The 23,825-nt window shown below is 45.6% G+C and overlaps 1 protein-coding gene across 1 annotated transcript; it reads left to right on the top strand.

The window, feature by feature from the left end:
• Nucleotides 1-5,054: 5,054 nt before the first annotated feature.
• LOC125534624 (cytochrome c-like) lies at nt 5,055-5,803 on the top strand. The gene is made up of 2 exons (XM_048697799.2): nt 5,055-5,411; nt 5,500-5,803. The coding sequence occupies exons 1-2, from the start codon at nt 5,166-5,168 to the stop codon at nt 5,590-5,592; spliced, it is 339 nt and encodes a 112-aa protein (XP_048553756.1). The 5' UTR covers nt 5,055-5,165; the 3' UTR covers nt 5,593-5,803.
• The last annotated feature ends 18,022 nt before the right edge of the window (nt 5,804-23,825 follow it).

The raw sequence follows: 23,825 nt of genomic DNA, 5'->3' as shown, positions 1-23,825 counted from the left end.
TGAAGAGGAGTGGGATGCCAGTGGGTATTTATAGGCCCGTGGTGGACGACAGAGGGAAGCCGGCTACGGAAGCTTTAGCTAAGATGAATCCATGGATCTACCTCTTTGCATGAGCTAGTGCGTGCGTACGTGGGACGGCATATGGATATGGGATATATTCACATATATACAGTCTTGCTAAGTCTCAGCCGGTTAAGTCTGAGTCGATGCTATGTCCATGAGATCTTACTAGTACATATGCCCGTGCGTTGCAACGGGAAAAAAATAATATTTTGTGTAAGCATAATGTCTCACAACATGGGATTCACTATGAAGAACATACTGCAATGCAGCATCTTTCTACAAAATGAACATAAAAAAATGCGTTGCAATTTAGCCGTGTTCGTATTTTCTTTGTCGGGCATAATCTGCCATTAATTTCATTTAAGTATAATCCTTTTAAATGGCACTTAAGTACAATTCTTTCATTAATTACCATGACGTCCTCATCCATTTTAGTCGGGAATCAGATCCTTCCTTTTCTAGTTTAGTAGCCCCAACACATTGAAGCCTACAGATCTTTCTTTTAATTGTCCTATCTTTTTTACCTCAAATCCTTCATGTACAATTTATTGAGATCACAATCTTTCTTTTAGTTATCACATCGGTTTACCCATAATCCTTTTTTTAATTAGCCACATCCGTTTAAATACTCTATTCAAGCCCACAATCCTTCCTTTATTAGTTCATTTGATTAATTAGCTCGTCCTAAACATGATGACTGCCACTCGTATATTTAGAGCGAGTTGGAATTAGTAAATGTGAAAGACGCATAGGTCATTGGTCGTTACAACGAAGAGCTAGAGAGGAGGTAATGTGTTTAATTTCCGCAATGTTGATTTATTTTGACCCAATTATTTTTCGCGGTTGCCCATAAAAGGCCCATCAACGTATAAGTACCTGGACCAAATCACTTTAGCGTGTAATCCAAACGAAAAGGACTAAACCAAACCAAGAATACCTATTCCCTTTAATAGTAGGTATAGATATAGATTGACTGAAAAAAAGGTATCAATTGTAACACTGTGATACCTTGGGACTGGTGTAGTAACAGGACAGCATGGACACTTATAAGTGTCTCCCTCTGCTTAAACCTCCTTTTTTCCAGCAATCCTTGGAATTTCTGTGCCACCACTTGTCCGTGGAAATCACCTCAGTAATTCGAATCTTAAACTTACAGCCCTCTCCCTTTATGGATAAAGCAGAATTTTATAATCACAAATTGATTGGAAATACTGTATGCAACATTAATAGATGGTAGTAAACTCAAGCCTGCACCTTGACTGATTTCTTTGCACATAGTGCAACACACAAAGTAGACAACGGTTGGGCAGCAAGTGAGGGGCGCCGGGGTGATGATGCGTGGGTGTTTGAAGGGGATGAAGAAGAGGTGGCATATTTAGAATTGTGACCGTGTCAACCGTGTTTAGTAGTAAATCTGGGCAGTAGTTTCAGCAATGTAGGGGTCTGTACATATTAGAATTCTGGGCAGTAGTTTCATCAATGACCAAGCTTACTTTATTTGCTTATTCATATTACAATTCTGACATTTGACGCATGTTTTTTGTGCTGCAGCCATACTGAGCCCTATGCAATTTACACACTACACACCTGGTGGCATCCATTCCCCTGCTGCTGTCGCCGGTACTACTCTGCAGATCTATTCGGTCAAGATAAAGGATTTAAGAGGCTTGAACTGGACACTCAGAGTGTACGGTGTGATTGCTGCTCGAGACACTGTGGATCACAACTGCAACATTTAATTTATTCTCTCGGTCAGAGTTTAACTACCAAGAATTAACTCAATGAACAAGTATGTACTCTATTCAGTTTTTTGCTCATTTTCATTTGTTTGTTCCTCCTGACTTTGTAGTGCATTACGATTAGGTGTTTACAATGATGGTATAATGCCTTGCAGGATCCTTACTTATGCTTGACTGGTCCGTCTCGTGCCATTGTTGTTTCGGGACATATTGACTTTGAAGTTGAACTTCAAGTAACCGATGGAGCGCAGTCCCAAACATTGATCAGCTGTAGAGAGCGTTACGGCAGTACAGATGTTTTTTTCTCTTCCTTGGCCAGCGTCACTGATGGTGGTGATGGACGGACCTTTTTGCTCTCCAACCAGAGCTGTACAACTAAGGTAACCCTTGACCAGCTTGATAGATCACTCCAAGCTACCATCATGGGTGTACGTGTTACGGAAGGGCCTTGGCCTTTTAAGTATGGATGCCGAGTTGTTTGCTCGTGGTCTTCTGCTGCTCCGATATGTTCCAATGACACCACTTGTAGGCAAGTTGTGCTGTTTGATCACCGTGGTGAAGGAATGAGTAGAGGATCAGATGGGTACCTTCATTTGTCAAGGAAAGTGATTTCCGTAGAATCATATGGGACACTGAGTATCACCTCCCTTTAATAGTAGGTATAGATATAGATTTAAAAGAAAAAATAAATTCCGCTGGAATTAGAAAGCTAGCTGTGGAGGAGCTCTTGGCAAGCAAACCATGTTTCCTTGAATCTCATGGTAATGTTTTCAATGTCCTCGGAGGTCCATATAAATTATGCTTTTGGCCAGGTTATAATTTTTTATTTTTATTTTTGCGGAAATAACTTCTGATCTATTCGTCAACTATCAACGTAGTACAAAGAACATCAAAAATAAAAAATACATATAGGTCCGTAGACCACCTAGCGACTGAGGTACAATTTTTTAGGGCAGTGTAAATGTCAAGTTAACAACTTCCGATTTGTAGCCAATCGGAACACACGCCGTGCATGTTTTTTAAGACTTCATAAAAATCCAATAAAATGTTTGCAAAATGGTGTGTCAAGTTGTGATCAAACTGTTCTCCCCTAAATATTTTTCTTTTTTTACATGGCAGCCACACAATTTCAGGATCAATTCCTTGCAAGTCTCTATTCTTTGTGTTCTTTGAGTCACACAGAGGTATGTTGATACTGCGAGCAAGTAGGGAACACATATAAATCGGTGCGGTGCAATATAAACTGTCGAGGTGGGATTCATCAGAATTTATTTTTTTTGAAACAGAGGCAAAAGATTTGCCCCATTCATTAATTAAGGAGAGTTTTGAGTACATGAGAACCTGCTTTACAACATAGCCCATCAACAAAAGGTGCAAACGAATTACTCTCGCGGCATGATGATGCTCAGATGTCTAGCCCCCGCGGTGACCCACGTCCTGGCCTCCTCCTGGATGAGTTTTAGAATGTAGTGTGGCGGCGTCGATTTCTTTTGGAATTAGAATTAGAAGTCAGCTCAGTTGGTTACCACAGGTTGCCTTCGCACGCGAGGTGCTGTGTTCGATTCCCCACCAATCCCAGCATTGCGCATGTTAACTATTTTTTACTTGATTTTACGAAGCCCACTCGCAGCCTATAAGTTGATGGACGCCCGCATTTGTTTTTCGCCTGGATGGGCTTCGATCGCCCACGCTGGCCCAGTCCAGCGATCCTGTGAGCCAGAAACAAAAACATAAGTGAGCCTGCGCAACGTAAAAGAATTAGTACCACCTCAGTTAGAAAAAAATATAGATATTAAGATATGTGTAATTTTTTTCTTTCTCTCTTACATGTAATGTCACTTGATTAGGATGCATATGCATGCATGCACGCTGCAATATTATAAGAGTATATAGTCAACTGAGGATGGATGGTTATCATCAAGTGGTAGCTAGCAAGGGCTTACCATGTCATCCAGTCCATCCATCTCAAGCTAGTGGGCAACTAGTACATAATAGCAGTGAAGTGACAGTTCACTCATTTCCCAACAATAAGATACCAGTAGATAGCTAGCTAGGTCTAGGTGCATGCTTCTTCTAGGCACACGCACGCACGCCACGCGGGTGTTAAAACATAAATAAAAATGCTACTGCTCTATTAACAAGTTGCTAGTGCTAATCGAGCTATGAGTGAGTGGAGCATGATATATCCTCCTCCTCCTCCTCCTCCTCAAGGCATGCATGCATGCATGGATAGTGTGCATCGTCAACATCCAAGCTACCGATCGACGTTGTCAAATGAATGCGCAACACATGCACCCATCCATCCATCCAACTTAGCGACGACCCTTCCGGCAGGCCATGTTGTCAATAAATAAATTTAACGGTGAGTGAGTGCATGCACGTAGATGAGCAGATAGATGGATAGATAGTGCACGCACGCACGCATGCACGGTGGATCAGTAAGTGCAAGTGGAATCATCTGCGCGCGCGCATGACCCGGTGCAATAATACTAGAGGTACCTCTTCGTCAATCACAAATGGCACATTCATTTTGGCCAGCAGCCATCGGGCCAAGGCCAATGAGTGCCATAGGTCGTGCGCATCATGTTGGAAAAAATCACTCGTTTTCCTCCCTCTTCGATCGTCACATAGTTGCCTCCTCCACTCACCTTGGTCATTCCTCTAAACCCCCTTCTCTGGTGTCCCGGCTCATTCCTGGCTTGCCCTCGTCAACAACAAAAGTTGCACGGGGAGTAAAAATTGCACATGAATTTTCCTCTTGAATCGGCTTGGACCTGTTAGTTCGTCATTTGCAGATAAGAGCGAGGTTCCTAACTTGATACCATGATCATGACTCGGCATATCGTGCTCTCTGTCGTGTGCCGACGCTAGCTTGGATGATGCCCATGTGGAAAAGCATCGATCCCTCTGAAGATCAAGATCTTTGTTTGTCAGCACATACGCAATCGCCTTCCCCCGACAACGGAGGTGGTTAAGTGGCATAGCCCGGGTGGTTAAACATTGGAAAATGAGCAGGACATCAGCTGGTGCCAATTTGAGAACAAGATTTTTTTTTTTGAAGCCCATGTGTATGTCGAGGGAGGAGGTGCCAATTTGAGGGCAGGCAGTCCACTGATGACAGGAAGGATGCAAGAAACGGCAATGAAGGAGCTGAAATAGCGGGCGGGTCGCCAGCGTGCGTGCATGCAATGCAAGCCAGGCATGCAGGTCTAATTGAGGCATGTTGCTGCGGCGTGAAAGAGACAAGCAATTAGCTAGCCTAGCAGCTAGGTCCCATCCATCCATCCATCCATCCATCCAAGAAAGAAACACAGACACACACAGACACAGGGCCGGTCGGCAAGGAAGGAAAGGAAGGCAGGGATGGCATCGTTCGGTGAGGCCCCGGCGGGCAACGCGGCGAGCGGCGAGAAGATCTTCAAGACCAAGTGCGCGCAGTGCCACACGGTGGAGCGCGGCGGCGCCCACAAGCAGGGCCCCAACCTCAGCGGCCTCTTCGGCCGCCAGTCCGGCACCACCGCCGGCTACGCCTACTCCACCGCCAACAAGAGCAGGGCCGTCGTCTGGGAGGAAAACACCCTCTACGACTACCTCCTCAACCCTAAGAAGGTTCTTTCTTCTTCTTCTTCTTCTTCTTCTTCCTCGATCATTTCTTACAATTGCTAACAAAATCGATGGATGGATGGATGCATGGCAGTACATCCCTGGCACCAAGATGGTGTTTCCGGGCCTCAAGAAGCCTCAGGAGCGCGCCGACCTCATCGCATACCTCAAGAAATCCACCGCTTAATAATTACCAGCTTCGTTCTTCTTCCATCATCTCAAGTACCGCAAGCAAACAAGTTTGCAGACACATGCATGTATATAGCTAGCTAGCTGTCTGCTGCATGCAGTATATATGTTTATGTACGATATATTGATTGATTCATCCATGTGTACGTACGTGTCCATGTAATTAAAATGGTGATCCATTTTATCTACAAAACCGTGCATTTCTTGTCTTTTTTCCCTCACATTTATCAGGATTGGGTTTAAATGTCCCTTTAATATGTAATGCATTACAAATTAAATACAGTAAATAATAATAATACGATTTCCATTACAACAAGAAGGTTCAAATTTAGTATGTACTCCCTCCGTCTAGGTGCAAAGATATATTATATATAGATAATCACTTTAATTACGAGGTTGCCGGAGCAGAATAAGGCGTGGGTCACTAACTTTTTTTTTGACCCGGGCTATAACCCCTTTCCATTAATTGCATAACGGAAATACAAAGTTCAAAGTTAGCGTGGGTGACTAATTAGCTTGAAACTAATGTGAAGTTGAGATAATTTGGTGGGCTTCTTCGATGATGGTCCTCGCCCCATGGTCTGTGCTGCTGGAGGCTTGTGCCGGAGTTGCTGGACGCCCCGTTTCATGACTCGTCAGTCAAGCAACGCATCAACCAAGATACACCACATAAATAGGCTAGCAGGACACTTCGCTTCAGGAGGCGCCAGTCGAGCAGGACGTCCTTGGTCACGCGGCCGGCGGTGACGAGGAGGAGGTTCATCGTCGATGCCGAGAGCTTTGTATGGGTGGAGAGGGCTACGTAGAGAAGAGGAGAGGGCTTTGTGTAGGCATTGCTAGGATTGCTCAAACTTGATCTCCAGGGTGCAAACCTAAGGCCAGGCGCTAATTGGTTATATGTGGCGATGTTTTTATGTTGTTACCTTGTTGTAGGCATTATATTGCTAGGATTGCTCGGACTTGATCTTCAGGTGAAAGACAATAATCTGACCTTCGGCGGTTGAACTTGGCAATGGCGGCACTTGAGTGCCGCTTCATTCCTAAAGGCGGTGTTGTTGGAGAACCTTTTTCGTTGTTCTCATGATGTTAAGAGTGATTGATGTGGGTATGGTTGCTGTTTTAACTTTTTTATCATTGTTTTCATCGCTTGTAAGAGCATCTCCAACAGCCGCGTGATTGCGCGGCACGCTAAATTATTTTTTCAGCACCGAGATAGCCTTTTTAGCGCGCAGGAGGGCGTTTGCTCCAGCATGCGCTGCAAAATATGATGCACCGCCATAGCTCCAGCGGGCAGTGCAAATCTAGCGCGCGCGAGCAGCCGGCGCTTGGCAAATATGAACAACACATATCAACTTGACAATATGATGATTCTTTCAAACATAAACAAGTGTGCAAAATAATGAGTTGGAGCAACATAGCATAGTTCAATTGCATGGCATAGTTCATAGTTCAAAATCACCCAACCAAGTTCATGACAAATAAAAGTTCACACAAACAAATGCCACATCATCTTCCTCCTCTTCCGAAGACGATTCATCCTCCCCTTCTACATTTTCAAGCGCCTCATCGTCATCGGGAGCTCGGACGGTAGCTTGAAGACGGAGGCCTGTGGCTTCACGGCGGGCGGCGGTGCGACGCCACCCTGCGAGGTCGTCTGTGGCGCCATGAAAAGGCCGCGCGCGAGACCGCTGCTTGGAGGAGGAGGGGAGCCGGCGGCTAAGACGAAGCTCAACCCCGCGCTAGGGTTTGCGGCAGCGGCGGAGGGGTCGCGGGGGGTGTCGGCGCGGCCTTCCATCGGTGGAATTTCGCCTCCGGCGGGGCGGCCGGAGAGGGCAGGGCGGAAGTTGGTCTAGCACTAGGCAACATAGGAGCAGAGACGGCTCTCATGGATTAGGATATTGCACAAACAGGTGAACCAGTTGACGGGCGTTCCATGTGCTACTCTTGTTGATTTGTTCTTGACCTCTATGCTGCTGTATTTTTTTGAATTAGTTGGTGGTTTATATTAGCAAGTAGTATCATTATGTCACTTGTTGCGTTTGTATAAGCCTCTTAATATCTATGATGTCACTGTTTCTCCTTTTAAGATTGATCCATTCTCTGAATGTGTTGCATAGCTCTGTGTTATTGTTCCAATCAACAACTTTTTTATTGATGTACTTTAGGTCTAATGCAATAATACTCCACAAGGCCTGCCCTAGGGGGGGGGGGGGGGCGCCCCGGGTCCCCGAGACGAGGGCCCCCCCACCCGGGAGCCCCTATACGGCGTTGTAGGCACCGTTTGGTGCTACCAGCGCTCGCTAGCGACACCTAGTGGGCCGGCCCACCAATAGACTCGATAAGAAAACGCGAAGAAAAAAAAATATGTTGTCGCTGTGATTCAAACCAAGCACCTCAACATTCACAGCTTAACGTCATAACCACTAGACCATCCTAGCTCTTCTGTTTATTACAAAGAAAACCGCCCTACTTAAAGTTTCCTTTAGTAAAACGTTACCTTGTAACAAATATAAATTTTTTATTCTTTTTAACAAACCAAGATCGTCGATTTTTAGCAAAAAAAATCATTGGTTTTTGGGGAAAAAGGTTATTTTGAAATAAGTTCATCAATTTTGAAAAAAGGTTCACCGATTTGGAAAAAAGTTCATTCATTTTGAAAAAGTTCATCAATTTTGAAAAACAGTTCACCAATTTTGAAAAAGATTTCGTTGGTTTTGAAAAAAAAGTTCATGGATTGTGAAAAGAGTTCATCAATATAGAAAAAAAGTTCATCAATTTTGAAAAATAGTTCACCGATTTTGAAAAAAAGTACATCGATTTCTAAAAAAAAGGTTAATGAATTGTGAAAAGAGTTCATCGGTCTTGAAAAAGAGTTCATCAATTTAGAAAGAAAGTTCACCGACTTAAAAAGAGTTCATGAATTGACTGGACTCTAGGCACAAGAGCACGATTGCACGAAGCAGCAAGAGTTGCCTTTTTGTCTTTTGGCGATTGGATCTGTCGTGGTTGCGTCGCCCAAGCTGCTGATTGATTCGCGTGACGCCTGATCTTTCTAGGCTGCGCAATCGTTGGTTTCCATGCGACAACGTTGAGAAGCCAGATGCCGATTTGAGACAAGGTATAGTGATTTTGCCATCGTAATTGATATTTTTTTAGGGATAAATTGATAGAGATTTTATTGGATTGATCTATATCATTGAATTGTATTTCCATATTTATTTATACTAAAGGGTCCCAGGTTCTTATTTAGCCCCGGGCCATGACCGGCCCTGATACTACATAGTGAAAACAAGTGCAAGGGGCATATCCATGGGGCACCGCTCCAACTTCCACTTAGGCGGCGCCACTGGATGGCGCCCAACCACTAGTGTAGTTCAGGTGTGGCATCCATATCTCACCTGATCTGACCGGGGATGAAAGCAAACGAAAAGCGATGATAATGTGTGTTTGCACATGTTTCCAGGCTGGCTTTAGAAGAAGCTTTGATCAAATTTCATTTAGAAGAAGCTTCAAAAAAACCTTTTTTTTTCTTTTTTGAGGGAGAAAGAAAGCTAGCAGCCTCATTTTTTTTTTCTTTTTAAGAGAAGAGAAAGGAGCCGCTTGGCCGGTGCTTCCGTGAGTCATATGAGGCCTGCCTGGTGGAGTTCCATTACCCTGATGATGAACCCGGCCAGTATATATATATTACCGTGTTGTGGGCTTTGCGTCGGCCTTTTGTTTGCACGACTGTAGTTGGGCTTGTGGTACAGCTTTTCTGTCGGCTGGGCTAGTGTCAATCGATTTTCCTGCCTGGGGTCAAAGATGAAGTTTTTTTTTTGAATCATCAATAACTTTTATTCCTCAAATGATGGCCAAATCGTTTACAATTTTTGGAAGAATAAAGTCAGGGGGAAAGGAGTCCCAAACTTCTGAAACTCTAGTACTAAAGCAATGTTTTGCTAAGCTATCAGCTACTAGGTTGGCTTCCCTACAGCAATGGACGAAACTAACAGATGAAAACTCCATAGCCAAGATTGTTGCTTCGGTTATAACTGCAGCATCACCGCCCATGTATGCCTCTGGGTTTGAAGCCGCCTCAAGAGCATTCAGGCTATCTGATTCAATAACAATTTTGGTGCATCCAACGTTAGCAGCAAGAATAAGTCCAAACCTGATTGCATATATTTCTGCGGAATCTGCCGAAACGACATGAGGCAGAATCCAGCTCGCCGCTGCGATGAAGGTCCCATGTTCATCTCTCGCCACGGCTCCACAGGCTCCGGCCATTGTATCAGTATGGAACGATGCATCCACGTTGATTTTCACTATACCCGAGTCAGGTTTCCTCCATATCTGGTCTAACTTTCGGGTTGGCTGGTTTGGTGAGTTTGCTCGAACAAAATTTGTAGCCAATACCTTAATCGATAGGGCCGTTCTATCAGGAGTCTGTATGGTTTCCCCCTTCACCTCTTGTCTCCGCTGCCACCAAATGTACCACATTGCCACAAGTATGAGTTCTGCTGCCGGTATTTCATGTATCACAAAATCAGATTGTAGGAGGATCTCCAGAGTAATGGACCCCAAGCGATCTTGTACCACTGCCTTCTGTAATGTATCTGCCAGCTGAAGTTCATTCCACACTTCCATGGCCCTTGAGCATGTGAAGATGCAGTGATGTATATCTTCCAAACCGATTTTACAGAAGGGACATTGGGGGACTATAGGATTGTGTCTTCCAGCTTGTAAGGGCATACTTATCCCTAAGGTGTTTTGGTGATTGATGACAATGCATTTGCAGACTAATCGTGTGTCTCGAGTATTTCACATAATTCATGACTAGGCACGAGACGGTTAGGAGCCCCTCAAAGATTATTGAAGACGGCAGTTTTCTACGTTCCTTTTTCGGTGGATTTGAGTCGTAGGAAAGCCGTACTATTAAGAGGGGTCCGCTTTGGAAAGGTTTGGGTGGAATCGTCACGTACACGTTTACTCCTCTTTGCACCACCTTTCCTTTAGCAACTTGGAGCATCTTTCGTTTCTTCTTGTCTATGCAAAAAGAAGTCTTCCCTTCTGTTGCTGTTCTGAGGCTTGCGGTAGTACTGCTCTTCTGAGCGGTAGTACCGCAGGCCCCTGCGGTAGTACCGCATACCTTTGCGGTAGTACCGCAGGTGGTCATGGTAGTACCGCTCCTTGGGAGCCGTAGTACCGTGAGCCCTGGTCCGGCACAGCAGGAGTAGCGGAAGTAGGAGCGGATGTAATTTTTTACATCCGCTCCCCGCGCGGTAGTACCGCGTGCCTTCAACGGTAGTACCGTGTCGGACTTTTTGCACTATTTCATAATCAGCGGTACTAGCCACGGATGTTTATCTATCCACGGCCCTCCCTGACTGGTCCAACCCTGCCTTGTGGTAGTACCGCAAGGTTGTGCGGTAGTACCGTAAGGCCTTGCGGTAGTACCGCTTGGCAGGCGCGGTAGTACCGCTTGTCGCGGGCTGGTTAAGTGGATAACAGTTGGATTTCTCTCTCCACTATATAAGGGGTATCTTCTTCTCCGAGTTGACCACCTCTTCCAACCCCAAGCTCCATTGTTGCTCCAAGCTCCATTTTCGCCCGATCTCTCTCCCTAGCCAATCAAACTTGTTGATTTTCCAGGGATTGGTTGAGAAGGCCTCGATCTACACTTCCACCAAGAGAAATTCGATTCCCCCCACTAATCCCTTGCAGATCTTGTTACTCTTGGGTGTTTGAGCACCCTGGACGGTTGAGGTCACCGCGGAGCCATATTCCATTGTGGTGAAGCTTCGTGGTGTTGTTGGGAGCCTCCGATTAAGTTGTGGAGATTGCCCCAACCTTGTTTGTAAAGGTCCGGTCGCCGACTCCAAGGGCACCAATAGTGGAATCACGGCATCTCGCATTGTGTGAGGGCGTGAGGAGAATACGGTTGCCCTAGTGGCTTCTTGGGAAGCATTGTGCCTCCACACCGCTCTAACGGAGACATAATTCCCCTCAAAAGGAAGGAACTTCAGTAACACATCCTCGTCTTCACCGGGTCCACTCTTGGTTATCTCTTACCTTTACTTGTGCAAGCTTTTTAGTGTTACTTCTCTTGCTTGCTTGTGTGCTCGTTGTTGTTGCATCATATAGGTTGCTCACCTAGTTGCACATCTAGACAACCTACTTTGATGCAAACTTTAATTTGGTAAAGAAAAGATAAGAATTGTTAGTTTCCTATTCACCCCCCTCTAGTCAACCATATCGATACTTTCAATTGGTATCATAGCCTCGTCTCTTTACTAAGGACTTTGCCATCCGAAGAGTATGGTTGACACCGTAGACGGTGTGGAGGAGCACTCCGGTGTGAATCCGATCTCGTCTACGGGTGATGGGGGAACCTCGGTCTCCCGTGAGGAATTCAATGTAGCCCTGGAGACATTGAAAACCTCAATGACGACAGAGGTTGAAAGCATGTTTACTAAATTCATTGAAGGGCTTAAACTATCCACCGCGCCATTGAAAGTGGGTGATCCCACTGACAAGGTGACGGATGCTAACTCCGACAAGGGGGAAGCTAGTAGTGAAAAGGCTCCTTCTTCTAGTGGTAAAAATGGCACCGCCATCTTTGCCCATGTGGAACCACCAGTTGTTTATGGTGGACCGATTCCTTCCACTCATTTGAATCATGCCGGTCCTCCCCCTAAGATTGTGAAAAATGAGGACTTTGATTCTTGGGTTTATCGCTTTAAGCGCCATTTACATCATGTGAATACTAATATTTGGAGAAACATTGAAGAAGGTTTCTATCCGCATGACCCAAGCAACTTCACTCCTCGAGAAGCCGCGGATAATCAATTCAATGAGAATGCTCTCTTCATCATCCAAGATGAAATTCCACCCGAAGATTTACCACATCTTCGGCCCTTCGCCTTGGCCAAAGATGCATGGCTTTGTGTTGTCTCTCTCTACCGGGGAAGCGCAAGCATTCAACACTCCAACTATGAAGTAGTGCAAGATGAAGCCGATGAGTTTGCAATGAAAGAAGATGAAGAACCTCGTGAGCTTTATCGGAGAGTAACCAAACTCGCAGTCTCACTCCGAGATCATGGGAGAAAGGACACGGATGACAAGTGGATCAAGCACAAATTCCTCAAGGCAATGATGCCTTACCACAAGGCCATGTCCTTCGTCATTCGTCAAAGTCCGGACTTCCACACTTTGACCTCAAGTGAAGTGCTGGATGAGTTTGTGGCTATGAACATCTTGGACAAGACCGCCGACAATGCGGTGCTTCGCTCTCAGAGGGCAAAGAAGCCCAACCTTGCATTGAAGGCCAAGGTTTGTGTTGAAGAAGAAGAAGAGGAAGAAGAGGAAAGCAACCCCGAAGATACAAAGTATGCCTATCATGAACACATGGCACTTGCTTCAAGGCAATTTTGGAGCAAGAAGAGCTCAAGGCCGAACTTCAACAAGAACAACTCAAGTGGCACGAAGAGCAAGCAACGTGTGAGGACTTGCTACAACTGTGGCAATGTGAGCCATTTTGTTGCGGAGTGCCCGTATGAGAAGAGGGAAGACAATGGTGGCAAGCTCATCCGAAAGGACAAAGCCAAGTCTTTCCCCAACAAGAGCAACTTCACCAAGAAGACACCTCACAAGGCGTTGGTGGTTCAAGAAGAGTACCATGAAGAAGATGATGATGATGAAGATGGTGAGTCGGTTGCCATGGCCTTCGTTGCCATTGCAAAAACTGCACGAGTGTCTCTCTTCGACTCACCCAATGAGAACATCACCGCCAAGTGCCTTATGGCTAAAGCCACCAACAAGGTAACCCCCAACATCAAAACTACCATCATTAATAATCCTTCCTTGACAGATTGCATTGATGAATATGAGGGATCTAATGTGGAGGAAAATGAGTTTTGAGTCCTTTATGGGTAAACTCAAGGGTAAGTCCAGGAAGCATTTTGTTGCTTTCTTGGAACAACTTCGTGAAGCCAATGACATGATCGAGGCTCATGAAGATACTATCTCCAAGATGGAGGGGCATAGTCGTGACTATGCCGATGAGATTTCGGATCTTTCCAATGCTCTTGAGGAAGAGTGTGGTCTTCGTTTGGCTCTTGAGGAGTCACACAACGTTGATCACGCTAAGTTAAAGAAATATTTTGATCATGCTCTCGTTATCTCTCGTGTGCTAAACTCCGAGAAGGCTAAGCTTGGGGTTGATCTTGCTAGACTCAAAGAGGAGTTTGATCTACTTGACAAGGCTCACAAGGTCTTGAAGGGTCACTAGTAGAAAATAGGGCTATGGTCCAGGCCGGCTCAGCCCATTAGTCCCGGTTCAGTCTAGAACCGGGACCAATGTGGGCATTGGTCCCGGTTCGTGAGCCCAGGGGGCCGGCCGGGCCACATGGGCCATTGGTCCCGGTTCATCTGGACCTTTTGGTCGCGGTTGGTGGGATGAACCGGGACCAATGGGCCTCGCTCCTGGCCCACCACCATTGGTCCCGGTTGGTGGCTTGAACCGGGACCAAAGGCTCCCCTTTAGTCCCGGCTCTTGTCACCAACCGGGACCAATGAGGTGCCTATATATACCCCCTCGCGCAAGAGCAGAGCACAGTGCTCTGTTTTTTCTGGCCGAGGGGGAGAGGGCTTTGTGGTGCTCTAGCTCACCTCCTATGCACATGAGGTGTTCGATGGAATGCCCGAGCCACACTACTTAAGCTTTCTCCTCCCGAAGCTCGACCTCCAAACTCCATTTTCCTCGAGATTTGTCTAGATTTAGCGGTCTGTCACGCCCCGTCCCCGTCTTCACCGCCGTCGATCACCCGCGCCGATCTCATCACCGACACCACCGTGGTGAGCCTCTTGTTCTTATCTTCTTTCTGAAAGGAAAAATATTCTTACTTGTATGTTTAGATAGATACTTGTATCATTTTCTTACATTTATTATTGCATCTTATATAGTGCGATGGTTTTGGTATCCGCCCCCGTCGGCCCTCGTCCTGTCTATGATTCGGATGTGGTATGTATATTATCTTTATAACTATTGGTTCATTTATTGTTTATGAAAATTATGCCGACCAACATGACATAGATTTTATTTATCTAGGATGTATGTGAATCGGAAATGCCAACCGACCCTATTGTCGAGAGGTTAAATTTAGTTGAAGAAGAAAACAATTTGTTGAAGGAAAAAATAAAAAAATTTGAGGAGGAGAAGATGATATTGGAGTTGCATGTTGCGGATGTCGTCGATGATCACAAGATCAAGATGGATGCAATGCGCTTGAAGATTAGAAAGATTAGAAAATATGCCATTCATACCGAGGCTTGGTATCATTATGCCGTTGGATCAATTGTTACCTTGGTTGCGATTATGATTGCATTTGTTTTCGCATTGAAATGTTTTACATAGTTTCAATGTATGGTTTAATTAATTAGATGCTCTGGAGAGCTATATGTTGTTAGATGAGAACTATGTATGCACTTTGGTTTTAATGTGATGATGAACTTCTATTAATTTGGACACTTAATTATATATAATGCACGTAGATGAACCGGCAATGGATGTATGGTGACAGACACACCCGCGAGTACATTCAGGGCGTGCATGAGTTTCTCGATGCGGCTAAGGCAAACAAGCAGAATGGTTTTATGTGTTGTCCATGCACTGAATGTGGGAATACGAGGTCTTACTCTAACCGGAAAATCCTTCACTCCCACCTGCTTTACAAGGGTTTCATGCCACAGTATAATGTTTGGACGAGGCACGGAGAAATAGGGGTTATGATGGAAGACGGAGAAGAAGAAGACTACGATGACAACTATGTGCCCCCTGAATACGGTGATGCTGCAACGGGGGGAGCTGGTGAAGATCAAGAGGAATCAGACGATGTGCCCAATGATGCTGCAACGGGTGAAGCTGCTGAAGATCAAGAGGAACCAGACGATGTGCCCGATGATGATGATCTCCGCCGGGTCATTGTCGATGCAAGGACGCAATGCATTAGTCAAAAGGAGAAGCTGAAGTTCGATCGCATGTTAGAGGATCACAAAAAAGGGTTATACCCCAATTGCGAAGATGGAAACACAAAGCTCGGTACCGTACTGGAATTGCTGCAGTGGAAGGCAGAGAATGCTGTGGCTGACAAAGGATTTGAGAAGCTACTGAAAATATTGAAGAAGAAGCTTCCAAAGGATAACGAATTGCCCGACAGTACATACGCAGCAAAGAAGGTCGTATGCCCTCTAGGATTGGAGGTGGAGAAGATACATGCATGCCCTAATGACTGCATCCTCTACCGCGGTGCATACAAGGATCTGAACGCATGCCCGGTATGCGGTGCATTGCGGTATAAGATCAGACGAGATGACCCTGGTGATGTTGACGGCGAGCCCCCCAGGAAGAGGGTTCCTACGAAGGTGATGTGGTATGCTCCTATAATACCATGGTTGAAACGTCTGTTCAAAAACGAAGAGCATGCCAAGTTGATGCGATGGTACAGTGAGAACCGAAAGAAAGATGGGAAGTTGAGAGCACCCGCTGACGGGTCGCAGTGGAGAAAAATCGAGAGAAAGTACTGGGATGAGTTTGCAAAGGACCCAAGGAATGTATGGTTTGCTTTAAGCGCGGATGGCATTAATCCTTTTGGGGAGCAGAGCACCAATCACAGCACCTGGCCCGTGACTCTATGTATGTATAACCTTCCTCCTTGGATGTGCATGAAGCAGAAGTTCATTATGATGCCAGTTCTCATCCAAGGCCCTAAGCAACCCGGCAACGAAATTGATGTGTACCTAAGGCCATTAGTTGAAGAACTTTTACAACTGTGGAATGAAAATGGTGTACGTACGTGGGATGAGCACAGATAGGAGGAATTTAACCTTAAGGCGTTGCTGTTCGTGACCATCAACGATTGGCCCGCTCTCAGTAACCTTTCAGGACATACAAACAAAGGATACCACGCATGCACGCACTGTTTAGATGACACTGAAAGTATATACCTGGACAAATGCAGGAAGAATGTGTACCTGGGCCATCGTCGATTTCTTCCGACCAACCATCAATGTCGAAAGAAAGGCAAGCATTTCAAAGGCGAGGCAGATCACCGGAAGAAGCCCGCCATGCGCACCGGTGATCACGTGCTTGCTATGGTCAATGATTTACACTACGTAATCTTTGGAAAGGGTCCCGGTGGACTAGCTGTTCCGAATGACATTGAGGGACACGCACCCATGTGGAAGAAGAAATCTATATTTTGGGACCTACCCTACTGGAAAGACCTAGAGGTCCGCTCCTCAATCGACGTGATGCACGTGACGAAGAACCTTTGTGTGAACCTGCTAGGCTTCTTGGGCGTGTATGGGAAGACAAAAGATACACCTGAGGCACGGGAGGACCTGCAACGTTTGCACGAAAAATACGGCATGCCTCCGAAGCAGTATAAAGGTCCTGCCAGCTACGCTCTTACGAAAGAAGAGAAAGAAATCTTCTTTGAATGCCTGCTCAGTATGAAGGTCACGACTGGCTTCTCGTCAAATATAAAGGGAATAATAAATATGCCAGAGAAAAAGTTCCCTTTGTTTAAGTGCAAATGGGTCAATCTGTTAGGCGGCGGGGTACAGGTAGACCCAAAGTACGGAATGACAACAGTGGATCTGAAAAATCTTGGGTACACTGACGAACCGTTCATCCTAGCCAATGATGTGGCACAGGTTATCTAAAGGACATGTCTACCAAACCGAGAAAAAGAAAAGATACGGAAGCGAATACATCATACGATGAGCCAAAGCGCCACATAGTTCTTTCAGGAAAAAGGGACATCCTGGGAGTGGAAGGCAAGACAGACATGTCTGAAGATTATGAAAAGTTTCATGAAATTCCTCCCTTCAATGTCAAGGCTGACCCAAGCATCCTGATAAACAATGAAGATTATCCATGGTTACGGCGCAATAAGCAAATGACACAAGCGAAGAAAAAGTGAAGACTTTCTCCCGCAACTTTGTAACACACGAACATGCTACCATTGTCCGTTTTGTACATGCACATGCTATGTGGAAATTATGATACCATCCCAACTTTCAACTTTTTCAGAGTTCATTTGAAATGCTTTCATGTCTTATGGTTCGGCCCTCGTAATACCATGACCATTAGTCCCTGGCCCATGCCAACTTTCAAACCGGGACTAAAGGGTTGGTCCTCGTTGCGGGCCGAGTTTAGTCCCACCTCGCTAACCGAAGGGGGCTCACACCGGTTTATAAGCCCTTCCCTCTCTGCCTTGTTGACCTCCTCTCAAAGTGAAAATAGATGCCCTAATAGAGAAAGTTTATAATTTTGCTAACCTAAAAGCAAACAGAATTAAAAATTAAAGCAAAAAACAAAAGAAAATAAATAATGCAAAAAACAAATCAAAAAAACAGGAAAAAACTATTTTTATAGTAAAGTTAATCACAAAATAAAATAAATAAGGCAACAAAGAAAACAAAAAAACTAAAAAAGTGTTTTCAAATTTGAAAACTAATGTCACTAACAGAAAGTTTATAATTTTTCTAAAACTAATGGCACTAACAGAAAGTTTATAATTTTGCTAACCTAAAAGCAAACAGAATTAAAAATTAAAGCAAAAAACAAAAGAAAATAAATAATGCAAAAAAACAAATCAAAAAAACAGGAAAAAACTATTTTTATAGTAAAGTTAATCACAAAATAAAATAAATAAAGCAACAAAGAAAACAAAAAAACTAAAAAAGTGTTTTCAAATTTGAAAACTAATGGCACTAACAGAAAGTTTATAATTTTTCTAAAACTAATGGCACTAACAGAAAGTTTATAATTTTGCTAACCTAAAAGCAAACAGAATTAAAAATTAAAGCAAAAAACAAAAGAAAATAAATAATGCAAAAAACAAATCAAAAAAACAGGAAAAAACTATTTTTATAGTAAAGTTAATCACAAAATAAAATTTGAAAACTAATGGCATTAACAAAAAGTTTATAATTTTTCTAAAACTAAAAGCATAAAGAATTAAAAAATAAAGCAAAAAACAAAAGAAAATAAATAAAGCAACAAAAAAATGCCACCTACTGGGCCACCACGGCCTGAATACGACTAGAAACCCTACCATGGGCCAGGATTCAGGCCCGCAGGAGGCCCAGTAGGCCCACAGGCATTGAAGTGACAGATTAGGCCCGAAAGCCTGCAGTTGAGAGGAGCTCGGGAGGGTGGGCGCAGCAGCGCTTATAAACCACTCCCGAGCCCTCTCAACTAGCGAGGTGGGACTAAACTTTTGGGCGTGGGGCAGCACAAGGCCATTGGTCCCGGTTGGTGGCACCAACCGGGACTAAAGGGGGCATTGGTCACGGTTCGTGGCACCAACCGTGACCAATGCCCCCCTTTAGTCCCGGTTGGTGCCACCAACCGGGACCAAAGGCCGCCGCTTCCCGCCCTTTGGGCTGCTGAAAATTGGCATTTGGTCCCGGTTGGTGTCACCAACCGGGACTAAAGGTGGCATTAGTCCCGGTTGGTTTCACGAACCGGGACCAATGCTCTGGCTATATAAGCCAACACTCGTGAAATTCTCGATTCAGTTCGATCGATCTCCTCGTCCTCTCCTCCGACGACGCCGCCAGGCTGCTCCTCGTCCTCGTCGCCGCCGAGCCCTCCGGACCACGTCGTCACCTCCCTGAGCCCGCGCCGTCCTTGTCGCCGGCATCCCTGAGCCCGCCGCCCTCGTCCCCGTCGCCGCGTGCCTCCCCGAGCCCGCCTCCTTGTCCCCATCACCGAGGCGACCGTCCCCATCACCGCGTGCCGCCCCGAGCCCGCCGTCCTCGTCGCCGGACTCCAGCCGTCGTCGCCCCCCTCAAAGTGAGCCCCCCTCTCGAGTGCCACTCTTGCGCCCGAGCGCCCCTTGCTCCACCCCTGCTCCATGGTCGCCACAGGCCCCGATGCATTCAAGAGCAGAAGGAGAGGAGAAGTAGAGGAGAGGAGAAGTGGAGCAGCAGCAACGCGCTGTCCACTTTTCTGAATTTTTTGGAATTTCTGATTTTTTTTGTCCATATAGAAGGTGTTTGATGAAATGCTAGATGGCTTTGGGCATTTTTGGAATTTTTAAAAAAAATTTGTGGTGAGGTACTGATGCAAGACAAAGGCGATGGCAAAATTTCAGAATTTTTGGAGAGGTTTAGAATAGGTTTTCAACAAGTTATTTGAATTCGATTCAAATTTCATTTGAATGAAATTTGAAAATTTTGAACTATGGATCAGAAGGTTTTTGGTGAAATGGATTGTGGGTACTGTCGTGAAGTTGGAGTAATTTTTCTGGTTGTAAAAGAGTTAGGAAAATTTAGAATATGCTAAATATGTCAAAAATGTTTTTTTCATATGATGTTTTTTTCATATATGTATTCATTTTTTTATTTAGGTTGTTAATTAGTAGATATCGATTTTAGGTTAGTGTAGAGGAAAAAGTAAAATAAGGAAAAGGAAGAAAAGAGGAAGAAGGAAGAAGAAGAAGAAGAAAAGGAAGGAGTGGAAAAAGGAAAATAAGAAGAGGAAGACTTCTTTTTTTTCTTCGAACTTCTCCTCTATTTTGTTCATGGATATATGCTAAAGAAAACGAGGGGGGTGATAGATGATGATGAGGGGTCGAGAGTGGGACGAGAGGTCGAGAGGTGTCGAGGGGAGAAAAAAATGTTATCAGGGACGAGGGTCGAGAGAAGGACGAGGGGTCGAGAGAACTAAATAAGAAGAAGAAGAAGAGGAGAGGAAGAAGAGGAGAAATAAATAAGAAGAAGAAAAAAGAAGAAAAAGAATAGGAGAAGAAGAAAGGAATAGTGGAGAAGAAGAAAATATAGAATTATTCTATTTTTTCTTCTTCTCCACTTAATTCTATTTTTTCTTCTTCTCCACTATTCCTTTCTTCTTCTCCTCTTTTTTCTTCTTTTTTTTTTCTTCGATCTTCTCCTCTAGCTATTCCTTTCTTCTTCTCCTCTTTCTTCTTCTTCTTCTTCTTAATTTTTATCGGGAACGAGGGTGTCGAGGATCGCCGAGGGGTCGAGGGTCGGGAACTAGGGTAGAGGGTCGAGGGTCGTTAAGGGGTCAAGGGTCGAGGATTTCAGGGTCGAGGGTTCGAGGGTTCTATAGGGTCGAGGGTCGAGGGTTCCAGGGTCGTCTAGGGGTCGAGGGTTCCAGGGTCGTCGAGGGTTCGAGGGGTCGAGGATCGCCGAGGGGTCGAGAGAGGTTTCCTAGTGTCAAAGTATGGAAGAAATCCATGCCTTCATCATTAGCCAGAAGTAACCAGGGCATGTTGGTATGAAGTTCTGCAAAGTTGTTCTGGAATGGAGTCCCGGATAGAATAATCCGCCTTTTGGTATGAATTCAGCAAAGGCCTTCCAAATAGCGATATTCGGAAGGCTCTTGCTGAACTTTGTACCAAAAAGCGAATTATCCTATCTGGGACTCCATTCCAGAACAACTTTGAAGAGCTTCGTACCATCATGCACATGTTACTTTCGCCTAATGATGAAGACATGGTTTTGTTGAATCCTTTGACACTATGCAACCTCCTGACCCCTCGGCGATCCTCTCGAACATGAGAGGAAGAAGAGGATCGCCGAGGGGTCAAGGGTTCGAGGGGTCGAGGATCGCCGAGGGGTCGAGAGAGGTTTCCTAGTGTCAAAGTATTGAAGAAATCCATGCCTTCATCATTAGCCGGAAGTAACCAGGGCATGTTGGTACGAAGTTCTGCAAAGTTGTTCTGGAATGGAGTCCCGGATAGAATAATCCGCCTTTTGGTACGAATTCAACAAAGGCCTTCCAAATAGCGATATTTGGAAGGCTCTTGCTGAACTTTGTACCAAAAAGCGAATTATCCTATCTGGGACTCCGTTCCAGAACAACTTTGAAGAGCTTCGTACCATCATGCACATGTTACTTTTGCCTAATGATGAAGACATGGTTTTGTTGAATCCTTTGACACTACGCAACCTCCCGACCCCTCGGCGATCCTCTCGAACATGAGAGGAAGAAGAGGATAAAAAAATAAGAGGAAGAAGAAAAAAAAGAGGAGAAGAAAGAATAGAGGAGTTCTTCTCCTCTATTCTTTCTTCTCCTCTTTTTTTTCTTCTTCTTCCTCTTTTTTTTATTGGGAACGAGGGTCGTCGAGGGACATAGATGTAGTGTCGTCGTTGTCGATATATACCCCCTCCCGATAGCTTACTATGATTAGGTAGCTAGTTCTACGTTTGGCACTAATATATCCATCTGTCATGTTTGAATAATAATTGCCATGTTGTAAATATTTGTAGAAACTATGGACACCGCCCTAGACGAAGCAAAAGAAGCGTTGTTGAGGGACATAATCGCAGAAGGAAGTGATGTCGTCTCATTGTTTCTCAACGAAACCGATGGTCTGGAAGGAGAGCGTGAACAAGCTGGCTACGGTGACCTAATGCCGGTGCAAGAAGAAGAACATGAGGATGGCTCCGGTGACCCAATGCCGGTGCAAGAAGGAGACCGTGATGACGGCTCCAGTGACCGAACCGAGTCCGGCCAGGTATATATAATAGTTAAGCCTGTGCTGACTAGCTGATTGATGCATTCATTGTTTTGGTATGTACACATATTAATTAAGTCTTTGTTCTTTTTTTAGCCCTCCGGATCGAGCACAACTTCGGTAAAGAGACGAGGCCCGAAGAAAAAGTTGAGCTCGGATGAAAAGTTTGAGATCATAGCAATCGCGCCCGACGGCCAACCGATTGAACCCATCCGAACAAAGAACGCATTTGTTGCTCAGTGCGGGGTTCTGGTTAAGGACAAGATCCCGATAAGCATCCAGCAATGGTTTAAGCCAGCTACAAAAGACCCTGAGGTGTCTTATGTCAATGATATGCAGAAAAATGATCTTTGGACTGAGCTGAAGTCAAATTTCACCCTACCGCCAGAGGATAATCCAGAGAACCCAGTTAAAGAGAAATTAATCAAGTCTTTTGCTCTTAAGAGGATGGCAGAACTATTCAGGAGGTGGAAGAAATAGCTGAATAAGTTTGTCGAAAATAATGAGACACCAGAATTCAAGGGCAGATATGAGAGGATCAGAGATCACTGGCCCGCATTTGTGGCCCACAAGACATCGGAAAAGAGTAAGAAGATGTCGGCGACAAACAAGCAAAATGCTGCGAAGAAGAAGCTTCACCATCGCACGGGGTCAGGTGGCTACCTCGTAGCCCGTCCTAAGTGGGCCAAGACTGAGAATGATCTGGTTGATAAAGGGATCGAACCAGAGACAATTACCTGGCCAGACCGTTGCCGGACTTGGTTCTTCGGGGCTGGCGGAACCTTGGACCCTGTAACAGGGAAGTGCATTTGGACGAACGATCAAATGGACATACCAGTCAGGAAGCTTAAGCAGTATATCGAAGCAGCACAGCAAGGGAAGTTCTTTCCAGACAGAGAGAACGACGAGCTCACAATGGCCCTCGGGAATCCTGAGCACCCTGGACGGACACGAGGCATGCCAGGCTCCATTCCGTGGAAGGTTGGGTTTCCGGACGCAGGCGGTTACAGATCCCATGAGAGGAGGAAAAAAGTGCAGCAGACCCAAATGCAGGCGCTGCAAGCAAGGGTAGACGCGATAGAGGAACGAGAAGCAAATCGCAGCAAACGTACTGCCGAAGCCTCCCCCGAAGCTACCCCGCCATCTCAGCGCAGAAGCAGCGTGGCTTCCACCGAGCTGCTTCAGCCGGAGCATGCCTTGATGGCTCCTGCCAGCTATCCCGTGGATGCTATCACGGAGTCTCAAAATTGCCACCTTATGACGCAATGGATGAATTTGAAGGTCAAGGCGACTGTTGGCTCTGTTTATCCTACTGAACCCGGCGCAACTTTTCACTGCCGGCCGATTCTAGAAGGATATGCTAGGGTGATGGTGGATGAAATAACGGAGGGATTTGAGGACCTCCAGCTTGACCACCCTACCGGTGAAGGGGAGACTCGACTGGGGTCTGCTCTCAAGACTCCATGCCTATGGCGGAAGGAGCTCATCAACCTTCCGAACTGGACGCCTCCGCCTCCTCCTCCTCCTCCGGCGAGTCAGGGCACTCCGCCTCCTCCACCGCCTCCTCCTCCGGCGAGTGACGATCAGGGCCCTCGGCCGGCTCCTTCTCCGGCGCGTGGCGGCACTCCGCCTCCTTCTCCGCCTGCGCCGACGCGCCCGAGCAGCCAGCCTCCTCCTTCTCCGCCTCGTCAGCAAGGGC

The sequence above is a fragment of the Triticum urartu genome, chromosome 2A (genome assembly GCF_056163025.1).
Source record: "Triticum urartu cultivar PI428250 chromosome 2A, HENAU_Tu73, whole genome shotgun sequence".
NCBI classification, from domain to species: domain Eukaryota; kingdom Viridiplantae; phylum Streptophyta; class Magnoliopsida; order Poales; family Poaceae; genus Triticum; species Triticum urartu.
This window is presented reverse-complemented; position numbering and strand designations above follow the sequence as displayed.